General features: G+C 32.3%; 1 protein-coding gene across 1 annotated transcript in view; it reads left to right on the top strand.

Moving 5' to 3' along the window:
• LOC141496973 (ethanolaminephosphotransferase 1-like) overlaps positions 1-12,709 on the top strand; it is a 165,794-nt gene that overhangs the window by 84,528 nt on the left and 68,557 nt on the right. The window contains exon 5 of the mRNA XM_074199547.1: positions 7,187-7,455. Coding sequence (XP_074055648.1) covers positions 7,187-7,455 — 269 coding nt within the window. The remainder of the gene's footprint in view (positions 1-7,186; positions 7,456-12,709) is intronic.

A 12,709-nucleotide genomic window follows, 5' to 3' on the forward strand; every position in this document is an offset into this window, starting at 1 on the left:
AACAATGAAAACATCTTTCAAAGTATCAGGCCTACATTTCATATACAAAGGTTTAAAGAGAAATATTAAAATATTAAAATATTAAAAAGCATTCATTGTAGTCCACCATAGCTGCTTTTAGGTTAGCTTCCTTTCTGTCTAGAATAGAATATTTTTTCCTGCTATTTTCCTTCCCATCCCCTAAGGATCTCCCTTTCTCCCCCTTTATAAATCAAAACAAAATAATCTAAGAAATGAAATTGAGAAAAAATTCTTTTAAAATCAAGAATTTAAATGTCATTTTTAGAAAATTAGATTTTAATGACAAAGGCAGTAGTTGCTCCTTCATTTTTGTAAATTACTTTGAATTTGACACTTAATTTTTAAAGACCAATTCCTTTTGCCTTATGTTTTTGCATCACATTATTTTAGGAAAATTATATTATATTAGAAAATATTTTCATTTATTTCAAATTGATCTGCATCTATGGATATGTAAGAAAGGATAATTTTCTTAAAGAAGCTAATTAAACCTGAAACTTTGATCAACATATAGATAGAATGCAATTTTCTTATGCCACTGTGTTTTCCTGGTAAGTAGAGGCATGAAATGGGGTTATAATTTCCAAGTTCAATTTTAAGTCATAACATAAGTAGGCTATGGAGTCAGGGCTGTTTTTGTTCTGATATCAAGGTATGACTGGTAAATATGACTGCACTATGCCTTACTCTGACAAGTGTTTTTGAATGACATATAGAAAATTGTCAGTTAATGATTAAAGAGGCAGTTCATTCATTATCTTTACAAACTAAACATAGACTTTCATTATGCAAAAAATTAAATATGGAGAATGAAAGAGGACTTTCTTTGCAGTTCCACAATAATTGGCTGTTCCTGCCAATGGGAAGTGGAAGAGGAAAGAAAGGAACAGATATTTATATGCCAGACACTGGATTAAATGCTTTTCAAATCTTTTACTTGCTCCTTACTAATGCCTTGGGAGGTAGATGCTATTATTTTACAGATGAGGAAAGGAAAGAAAATAGAAATTAAATGATTTACCAGTGTCATAGAACTAGTAAGTATCTAAGGCAGAATTTGAACTCTGGTTTTCCTGAATTCAGACCCAGAACTCTATACAGTTCACCACCCACCTGCCACTGACTTCAGAAATGTAATAAAAGAACAAAAATCAAGTTTTCTGAAACTTTTCAAAAAGGCATAATTTAATTAACGTTCAAATTTATTTAAATTAACAGTTAAATCTAACATTTAATGAACAGAATGAATTAATGAAAATTATAAATGATGTATAAAAGTAGGTTATGTTTACTTCTAGAAATTTGAGATTTGTTAAAAAAAAAAACCCAAGACTTTAAAGAAAAATGATAGAAATACTAGCTCTATCTCATATATTCTATTTATGTCATCCCTTCTAATTTAGATTGATTCTCTTCTGGAGCTTTAATGAAATTGTATTATTTTCCCTAATGAAAAGACCTTTGAATATTATTTTTGGGGGTCTGTTTGAAAGACCCTAGCAGTGCACTAGGAAACTGGCATACACTCATTAATGCTGATTGTGGAATTGTGTAGCTCATAAGAACTAGTGTATTAGAGTTCACTTTGCTGGTGTAAAATCTTGTGCCAGACTCCCTAAAGACCCAGTGTCTGGCAAGGCCACAGTAGGATGAAATGCATAGCACTTAAAAAAATTATAAATGCAGTCCAAGCTGTTCTCAAAGTTTTAGGCTCAGATTTAAACAAGTCTAGCCAAAAATTATTCCACCCAGGAGCTATTATCACATTCCTCCTTTTGAAAGCAGTTAAAACCACAGAATTGTTGGCAATCATGTACAGTTTTTTTTTTAATGAAAAATTCTTGTAGCCTCCCCAGATCTTTGGTCCTTCATTTTCTTTCCTGTTTACCATGCTATTGTTGGCTAATGTGTCTGAGTTTTAATTGGGAGATCTTCCTTTCAATGCTAGAGTCTTCCAATAATGATAAATATATTGAAAAAGAAAAAGAATTCCATTGTGTAAATCTTGTCCTGTGAGGAATAAATATATTACAATATGTATAACTTATTTCCAGCTAAACCTCAAAAAGTATTATGGCAGGATTCTCAGATTGGCATTAAGAAACACCAACTAGATTTTTACGATAGTCACTTGGGCAGACCAAAGCAACAGGACTTAAAAATGGTTTTGCTGTTCTGCATACCTTTCACCATCCATTCAATATTACAGATATTTGTATGAAAACAGAATACTTAAAAATTTATTTGTATTTTATCAGATACTACTTTAGTTACATTTGTCATCATACAACTAATTACATGGCAGCCAATTGTGATGTAAACTAAGTCATTTTGATTTGGATTAACAGCTCTTATTAGGACTGACCTTGGTAAATTGAAGTTTTCAGAATTCCTTTGATATCTTCCTATTATTCTTATCTATTTCTATTTTCTCCATTTGGCATTCACCTGCCATCTTGCTTCCACCTTAAGAAACTTTGTTTTAATTATGTTCTTTTAATTGGTGACTAAATAATAGATGGGAGTTCTAGTCTCAGCTTTGTCATGAAATAGCTGTGATCTTAAACAAGTTATTTCACTTCTCTGAGACCCAGTTTACTTATCTATAAAATGTATGAGTTGAAAGATCATCTCTGAAGTAGTCCTTTTTTGTTTCAGATTCCTTAAGGTGTTAGCTAAAGGTTTATCTAGTGACTGTCTTTCTATTTTAATCTACTTTTCATGTCATTTCCAAACTAATAATATTCCTTATGCACACATCTGACCTGTGTTGACTCATCTGCTAAAAAACCTTCACTGACTATTTTCTGCCAAATAAAGCTGGGGATTCATAAGCCAAATATTCAAGTCTCTACACAATATGGTGCTTTTCTTTCTATAAAGCCTTCAAACAAATATTCCCCTCCAAGTACTTGATGTCAGGGTTTCCCAATCCAAACTCTTTTATGCATCTTATCTTATTCTTCTATGTCTGACTAGTTAAAACATCTTTACCAAGGACCACTTTACTCTCCATAGTTTCAGGGTAACAAGTAGGGGGTGGTTCAAAGTTTGAATGTCTGAGTTTTAACAAGTGTCTTTGTTAGTAAAAAAATTGCAGAGAAATAAATATTTTCCATGGACCAGGCTCCAAATTGATTCCAAATATACTAAATTTCATGATTGACTCCAAATAAATTAAATTCCAGTAGTCTCTCAAATCTATATGTCCAGAGCTTTTCTCTCCCTGTACCTTTACTCATGTCATTCCTATGCTTAATGTTGTGCCTAGAAACATATGAGACACTTAATAAATGCTTATTATTTATTATTATTATTATTATTATTATTATTATTATTATTATTATTATTATATGTGCTAGGTGTCATAGTGGATGAAGTATCCTATCTGAAGAGAAGAAGACTCATCTTTGTGAGTTCAAATTTGGTCTCAGACACTTAATAGCTGTGTGATCCTAGGCAAGTCACTTAACCCTGTTTGCCTCAGTTCACTCATCTATAAAATGAGCTGGAGAAAGAAATGGCAAATCACTTCAGTATCTTTGCCAAGAAGACCCCATATGGGATTATGAAGAATCAGATAGGACTGGAAAACAACTGAATAACAACAACAACAAATGGTTATTGATGGATTGATTTATCTAGAATGCCATCTCTTTAGTTTTTTCTTCTGCTTCAAAGCCCAGCTTGAAGGTTTTTTCTTCATGAAGGATCTGCTGACTGAGGAATGATCTTTCCTTTCTCAAATTTGTATAGCTATAGAACTTCTCTTAGAATCAAATGATAATTATATTTATTTGTTTTTGGAAGTGAGGAAGAAACCTTGGAGATCAAGTCAATTTTATCTTCTGATATGTATGTTATTGTTATATTATTTGTTATTATTATTATATATTATATTATTATTATGGATATGTTGTTATCCCCACGCTCACTTGAATTCTTTTCCCCCTTTTGCCTCCTCCCCCCTCCAACCCTAACATCAAGTACCTTCCCTAACACTTAAGAAGTGCTTACTATAGTCAGATTCATTGAATAACTTAAGATATGATTTCTCCCATGAGTATTTGCATTAAAAAAGATTCCTTAATTTGCAAAAACATACCCTTAATATTTCTCTCCTAGCCTCCTCTTCCCCCCTCTCTGAAAAGTGATTATTTTATTTTATTTTAGGTTTTTTGCAAGGCAGTGGGGTTAAGTGGCTTACCCAAGGCCACACAGGTAATCATTACTAAATGTCTGAGGCCGCATTTGAACTCAGGTACTACTGACTCCAGGGCCGGTGCTCTATCCACTGTTCTACCTTAGCCACCCTGAAAGATGATTATTTTAAATAAAAATTATTTTCCTTGAAATTATTTCTAGCTCAATCAAATTTTTGGAATTAAACTAGTCTGTCTGTATAAGGCAAGAATCAAAATTATAATTTAAACTGGTGTTTTTTATTCTTCTGAATATACCATCACTTTTTATTCTGTCTCTCATGGCTAATTATTAATTTAATCCCCCTTTTTTGTCAATTTTAAGTTCATTTTACTAAACCAGTGAAAGATTGAAAGAGTTGTGATTCTTGCTATTTTTCTATTTTATAAGGACTATGTGACTGACTCTTGAGTTCTTATTTGTCTTTCATTGAGTTCAGGTGGATTATCAATTCTCCTAATTAATTAGTTGGTCTTACACTCCTTTCCCTGCCCTCATTTTTAGCTGTGCTAAGACGTAGTACTATGAAGGATTACATACATCTCTCTTTAGTATTGTATAATGGCTTTTGATTTTATGGAGATCTACTCAGCATTTGCCAGTTATGAAACCTAGAAAATAGTTGCTTAAAAAGAGCTCATAGAAGTTTTCACTGGCCTACCCTGATTGATTTAGAAACCAAGTATAAATAACCTAAAGGGTAGACCACCTGCACAATAAAACATTTAAAAATATTTATCAACCAATTATAACAAAGAAAAAGATCATCATAAAATCATAGTGGAGCAAATATATACCTTATTAATAGCAATATTAAAATTTGGTTTAAATATTTTCCATTCTGGTCTTTTTGTTTTGTTTTTTGTTTATAACATAATTATAACATAATAAGAAGACAGTATTTGAAAATGTGCTCAATTAATTTCAACAAATATTTAAGATTTAAAAAAATAATATATTCCCATCCAATTACATGTAAAAACAATTTTTAATATTTGGTATTTTTTTAAAGTTTTGAATTCCAAATTTTATCATTCCCTCCTTTCTCTTCCTTGTCCCCTAAGATGGAAACCAATATGATATAGGTTATACATGCACAGTTTTGTAAAAACATTTCCATATTAGTCATTTTGTGGAAGAAAACTTGAACACCTCCTCAAAAAAATAAAAAAAGGAAAGAAAGTGAAAAATAATATGCTTTGAACTGATTCAAATGCCATCAGAACGAATATTTATTTGTTAAACTCCTGTCATAATAACTGTAAATAACTCTTCTTGCTAAATAAGTATGCTAGGTGCTGGTGATAGAGACAAAAGCAAAATGTTCTCCATCATTAAAATTCCTGAGAAATGAAAAAAAAATTCAACCATACAACTGTTTTATTTATACTAGTGGTATCCCTTTCAATCCAATTCAATAAACAAATGCAACAAACATTCATTAAGCACCTACTAACCAACTATTTGTTAAGTGCTAGGGATATAATTAATTTAAAATGAACAACAGACCCTGATCTCAAGGAGTTTAAAGTGGCAGGAAAATGAGTAGGGGGAATGCTAGAACAGAGAGTGTCTTGTTTAGTGGAGTTGAAAACATGAAGGGTAACAGATGCAAAGCAGAACTATCTGAGTTCCAGTTTCTTCTCTTTGTAAAGGGATGGCATTGGGAGGAATTTGGTATTCTGCCCTTCAGACTTCCAATTAGAGAGGAGAAGAAGCTGAGGGGTGCTGATATCAGTCAAAGAAGCAGCATAGAGGAAAGTTTAGAGGTGATGAACTTCTTTGGGAAGGGCATCTTATTCTAAGGAGTAGGAATCAGGGAGAGCTGCAGTTGCAAAATGGAAGTATGATCAGGTGATCTTCATCTTTCCTATATATATATATATATATGTATATATACATATATATATATATATATATATTTCTATTTATTTCTATATTATCTCCTTGATTATAGTGTAGGCTCCTTTAGAGTAGAGACTTTTTTTTTTGGTTTTCTTTGTATTGCTGGTGCTTAGAAAAATCTTATCTGCTTAGCATATAGCAAGCATTTGATAAATGTTAGTTAATTGACTACATTTCAGTCTCTTTTTAGTGGATAGTGCTTGGCAAAGCATCTCATGGGCTACACGTTCTTTTAGTTACTACAGAATAATCTCATAAGAATAAAGCAAGAATAATACTACTTTTAGTTACTTAATGAGTTGATGAATTTTTATGTAGAAATAAGTATTTGTTCTAAAAACAAATATAGAGTGCTTCTATATTTTTTGCAAGGCAATGGGGGTTAAGTGACTTGTCCAAGGCCATGCAGCTAGGTAATTATTAAGTGTCTGAGGCAGGATTTGAACTCAGGTACTCCTGACTCCTGGGCCACCTAGCCACTCCCCTGTAGTCTAGTTTTTAACACCACTTAAATTTAGTCTACAAACCCACAGAAGTGAGAACTTGGTCTACTCAATGACAAACCAATTAATAAATGTGAAATTCTTTTCAGTCAATTGATGATTGTTTCTAATGAATTGATTAATTTGGACACTTTTGTTAGTATACTATAAATAAAACCTTTGTGGAAAAGTTTAGGTTTGGGGTTTTTTTTTTAGGTTTTTGCAAGTCAAATGGGGGAAAAGTTTAGTTTTGATAGTGATGGTTATAGCATGGTTTTTTTAAAAATGAGCACAACCTGTTATTGACTTCATTCTTCATCATGGTGAAGTAGAAAGAATGCTGAATTTGGAGTCTGACCAAGTTCAAATCCTAGCTCTGCCATTGATTCCCTGTGTAGTGTTGAGCAAGTCTCTTATTTATGCTTTTTATAAATATTATTTCATTTGAGATATCTTATTCTATCATCCTATTTCTTTTTTTAATTAATATGTTTCATGTATTAACTACAAAGAATACATTAGTTTACATTTCTTCCATTAAAGTCTTTGATTTCTTTGTTGTCTTTCCTTTACAGATTCTATAGATGGGAAACATGCTAGAAGAACACAGTCTAGTAGTCCTCTGGGAGAGCTATTTGACCATGGATTGGATAGCTGGGCTACTTCCCTTTTCACAATTTCTTTTTTCTCTATTTGTGCAAGTCCAAGGGGCTTCCCAGGACTTTCTGAGCACATGATGTTCGTGTTCCTGAGCATTGTTTTGCTTAACTTCATGTTGTCTCATTGGGAAAAATATAATACTGGAGTCCTTTTTCTTCCTTGGGGATATGACCTAAGCCAAGTGGTAAGAATTTTTTTTTAATTTTGTTGCATTATAGGTTCTGTTGCATTATAGGTAGCCCCTAAGACAAACCAGGAGAACTATTTATACAATGATAACACTTTTATAAAGAAAAATAAATTTGAAACAAACTTTTCTCATAGCCCCTAGAAAAGCTGCAAATTTGGTGAACAATGATAATGTTAAATATATATTTTGGGCCTACAGGGGTCCTTATTGAAGGTTTAGTGGCCCTGATTTCTGTTTGAGTTTGAACCATTGATATAACTAACTTTCATTTTTTGAAATTCCTTAAAGTGATACTGTTACATGCTAGATATTTTATGTTAAATTGGTTTTTCCCTAAAGATTCAATGAATTATGTCCGAATCAGGTAAGAACAATTAGCAAGTAAATGAACTGCTTCTATTAGCATTCTATTCTTTTCCCTTCTAAAAAATTAAAAATAATCTTTTTAAAATAAAACTTGATGACCTGATTATAATAATTAGCAAATGAAGGTATGTTGGACACTTCTACAAGTCTGTTTGGATATGACAAATTTCTCATTTCACTCCATGGAGTAAGACTTGACAAATATGTTCAGTACTAATCCTGATCATATTGGAACTAATAAAGTAAATGATTAGTCTTGAGACTAGAAGTATAGTTACTTCATTTTCTTAGTATAGAAAAGAATGTTGACATGATTACTATTTTTCTGCTTAGGAAGCCCATCCTGTTTGTTTGAGGGTCACTTGATGGAAAAATGTCTATGATTATTTTGATTGTATTAGCTCAAAAGGCAAACTACACTTTTAACTTTTAATTATATTTAATTTAATTTATATTATATTAATAATATAATTATTGTATAGGGATTTAATTATATTTAATCTGGGAACAATAATTTAGAAACACTTTGTCTAATTTAGAAACATTATGTCTAATCTTTAAACTGTACTTGGTCAAGAAAGTCTAAGTAGCCACCATGGTACCATATAATAATGAAGAAACTGCATGCATAGCTTGCATAGCTAGCTTCTGTTTCACCATTTAATATAGGTGGAAGTGGCTGCTTGGATTTAATTCATCTAAATCGAATGAGACCTTACTCTTCCTGTTTAGCATTATAATTGGACATCTTTATGCCCACACTATATAGTACCTGCAACAGAGATCATCCTACTCCCTGTCCAATGATGAAAACTTTACTGGTTGAAGAAAATCAACTATAGCAACAATTAGTGTATAATAGGGTAATATTCCACATCTAGGCTTATTTTTATTACTTAACATACTGTAGGAATTTTTATAACAATTTTGTCTACTGTTCATTTTTATTTACTTCCATTGAAGAGAAGCCCATTTCAGGATAGAAATTTCACTTTTTAAGTATCATGAGGTTTTAGTACTTGACCACAGGTTTTTCCTTTGGGCCTAGGAAGATAATGAGTGATATTGGGTATTATAGTTCACAAAAAAGAGGGCTTTATTTATTCTAATAAGTAGTTCGAGATGTGATCTCTTTGTTTCATTTTCTTTTGACTAAGATTAATAGATTTATTATTCCATTTCATTCCATTATTTCAACATTTATTTTTGGACAAATTTAAGTGAACTTTATAGAGAATAATACAAACATTCAAGTATCTTAAAGGAGAAGAAGGGTTGTATCAGATTTCATGCTAACGGCTTTTTACAAATATTTTCTCATTTGATCCTCACAAAACCTGTGAGGTAAATAACTATTATCAGCATTTTACAGTTGAGGAAAATGAGGTAAACAGAAGGAAGCTCTTTTAGCCACAGTCATACATGCCTAAGGCTAGTTTTGAACTCTCTTCCTCATTCCAGACCCAGTTCTCCATGCCATTTTGCTATAGATTTAGAAGTAGCTATCACTCCTCACTTCTGTGGCTCTTTTTTTAAAAGGCTTATCTCCAGTGATACTTCCCAAGTGAGGCCTTTTTTAATCCTTCTAATTATTAGTTCTCTCCCTTAATCAAATTATTTTCCATTTACTTATTTGTATTACATATTGTAGCCCCCTAATAGAATGTAAGTTCCTTGATGTTAAAGACTGTTTCATCTTTGTGCATAGTGCATAGATAGAATGTGCTGGGACCTGAACCAGGCGTATGTAAGACTTGAATTCAAATTCAGCCTCAGATACTTTCTAGTTATGTAACCCCAGGTAGATCACTTAAATGGTGCATCTGTCAGCATTCTCAACTGAGGGGTAAAATGGGGATAATAACTGCATTTACCTTCCAAGGTTGAGGATAAATATTTATATATTTGTAATATCTGTATTAATATTTGTAAAGCTCCTTGAAAATTTTAAAAAGTACTTTATAAATTTTTTTGTAGTCTCCCTTTTCCCATTGGTAGTTTCCTTTCAGAGCTTCCATTTTGAGGATACCATTTTGAGGTTAGCCATACTTTATACCCCTCTCAGCTGTTCTCCTGTCTCTAGGGACTTTGACAACACACCCCCTTTCATTTCTTCACCCTTCCTGCTTTCAAGTTCCCTTTTATTTATCTCCCCCCCCCCCATTAGAATATAAGCTTCTTGAAAGCAAGTATTTTTATCAGGAATATTTTTTTCTTTTTGCATGTATTTGGAACACTAATGCTCAGCACAGTGACTGACACACATTGCAAGTGATTAATACATGCTTTTTGTCATTTCTTTGTCTTTGTCTCCTCAGTGTCTAGAATTGCAATCAAACATACTGGCCAATTAATAAATACTGCTTCTTGTTATCTGTATATAAATATATGCATATATATATATATATGCATATATTTATATAAAGATATGTCATCGCTTTACCTAGACTGTGGATTCCATAAGGGTAGAGCCATGTCTAAAATTTGCTTGTCTCCTTCAATGACCTAGCATAGGAGGTAATTAATACAGACTTGTTGGATCAAAATGAATCTTCAGACATACCAAAAATAGTTATAATGATCCAGATTTACTTTGGGGCATAGTGAAACCTCACCAAGATTCATTGTTATTTGACTATATTTGACTCTTTGTGACTCCATTTTGGGGTTTTCTTATAAGCAAAGATACCAGAGTAATCTGCTACTTCCTTCTCCAGCTCATTTTTACAGATGAAGAAGAGAGTCAAACTAGGCTAAGAGACATTCTTAGGGTCATACAGCTAGGGAGTATCTGAGATGAGTCTTTCTGATTCCAACCTCAGTGCTCGATCTAACCACCTAGCTGCTCTTAGCTTATAGTATATAAACATTGTGACACCTAGCTATGTAACCTCTGGGTTTTTTTTGTTTGTTTGTTTGTTTTTTGCTAAGTTGACATCCTCTTCACTGGTTGCATTGATGGAAATATCTCTGTGGTAGTTTTATAGTAGATATGGGGCTGGGAGGTGTTGCAGTGGATAGAGCACTGGGGGTGGAGTCAGGAATACCAGAGTTCAAATCCCACCTCAGACATTTATTAGCTGTGTGATCCTGGGCAAGTCACTTAACCTCAGTTTGCCTCAGTTTTCTCAATTGTAAAACGGTGATAAATAATAGTACCCCATGCTTGGAGGATCAAATGAGATGATTGTAAATCGCTTACCTGTAATCTAATAAATGCCATCTATAGAAGTGATAGCTATTATTATTAGTTTCTTGAGGTCAAATTTCTATTCCAGCATTTGAATGCTAGCTGTTTTTACTTTTCTTGAATTCTTACAATTGAATAAATATGTTACTGCTCACCATGATGAAAACTCTACTTTCCCAGATTAAAAAAAAAGAAATGATCCTAGATTTATTTAATTTCACTCAGCATGGGCATATTGTATATAATTATTTCTTTCTTAATTGGGACATAAAATAAATATTAACTGTTGCTAATCCCCAGAAAAAGTCATATCATTAAAATCTAGAAATTCTCTTGATTTATATCTGTAACTTTTATGTATCCTTTGTGATACTGGGTCCAAATTAGTGAGCAATTTAATTACTGTGTTATGTTTATAACTGGTGTTCCAATTAGTTTAAAACGACAGCTTATTCACAAGACATTTACATTTCTGAAGTGGGGACGGTGGCTGAGATAAGAGTGCTATTGAGTGTTAAATTTTCTTCTGAAAAGTTAAAAATCTGCTTATTCAAAAAGATAGAGGATGAAACCTTATTACTTGTTTTCATACTCAGTAACGCAAATATCTAAGTGCTTTTTAAAAGAGAAATTAAGGCATTTCGTGAAGAAAAATCTTCATTAATTTGTGAATAGCAAATTTGCTTTAATAATTTGCTTTGTAATTTGAATTTAAATCCAATTCATCAAGTATTATCAAATATGTGCTATTTTATTTCACATTGAATAGAAAACCTGAGTAGTACTATTTTGAAAATATCTAGTCCACATATCCTTAACCTTTTGGGGGTTTTAGCTTCCTTTGGTCATTGAGTGAAGCATGGATCACTTCTCAAAACAATGTTTTAAAGTAGATTAAATATATAAGAAAGATTATTATATTAAAATTCAGTTTTACACTATATATATATATACATATATATATATATATATATAGGATTGAGCAGTGTTTTGAAAATCAGAAAGAGAGACTATCAAGGAAAAGCATTAAAAATAGCAATATCAAAAGTTGCAGGAATGTCAAGGATGATGACTATTGGATTTAGTAATTAAGAGGTCATTGGTGACTATTGAGAGAACAGTTTCAATTAAGTAGTGAATTTTCATGAGTTTGAGAAAATAGTGATTGATGTGGAAATAAGGACAACAAATATATATGGCTATTTCTGGGAATTAAGTAATGAGAGGGAGGAGAAATGAAACAAGCCAGAAATGTAAGTTGAAGTGTTCTTGTGGAAGTTTTAAAGCTCAGACTAGAGTTTGTAGCAATGGATAGAACATGAACTTGGATTCAGGAAATAGTTGAGTTATTTTCCATCCTGCTTAATTCTTTGTTATCCCTTTTGGGGTTTTCTTGGCAAAAATACTGGAGTAGTTTACCATTTCCTTTTCTAGATCACTTTACAGATGATGAGGCAAATAGGGTTAAGTAACTTGCCCAGGGTCACTTGGCTAGTAAATCTCTGAGACCAGATTTAAACTCGGGTTTTCCTGACTCCATGGACATCCAGGTGGCACAGTGGAGAGAGTAATGGGGAAGTCACTTAACTAATGTCTGCCTCAGTGCCCTCAACTGTAAAATTAAGATAATACTAGCACCCACCTCCTAGAGTTGTTAGTTTCATAAATGTTAATTCCCTTTCTTTCCCTGTA

This window comes from Macrotis lagotis, chromosome X (assembly GCF_037893015.1).
Source record: "Macrotis lagotis isolate mMagLag1 chromosome X, bilby.v1.9.chrom.fasta, whole genome shotgun sequence".
Lineage (NCBI taxonomy): Eukaryota > Metazoa > Chordata > Mammalia > Peramelemorphia > Peramelidae > Macrotis > Macrotis lagotis.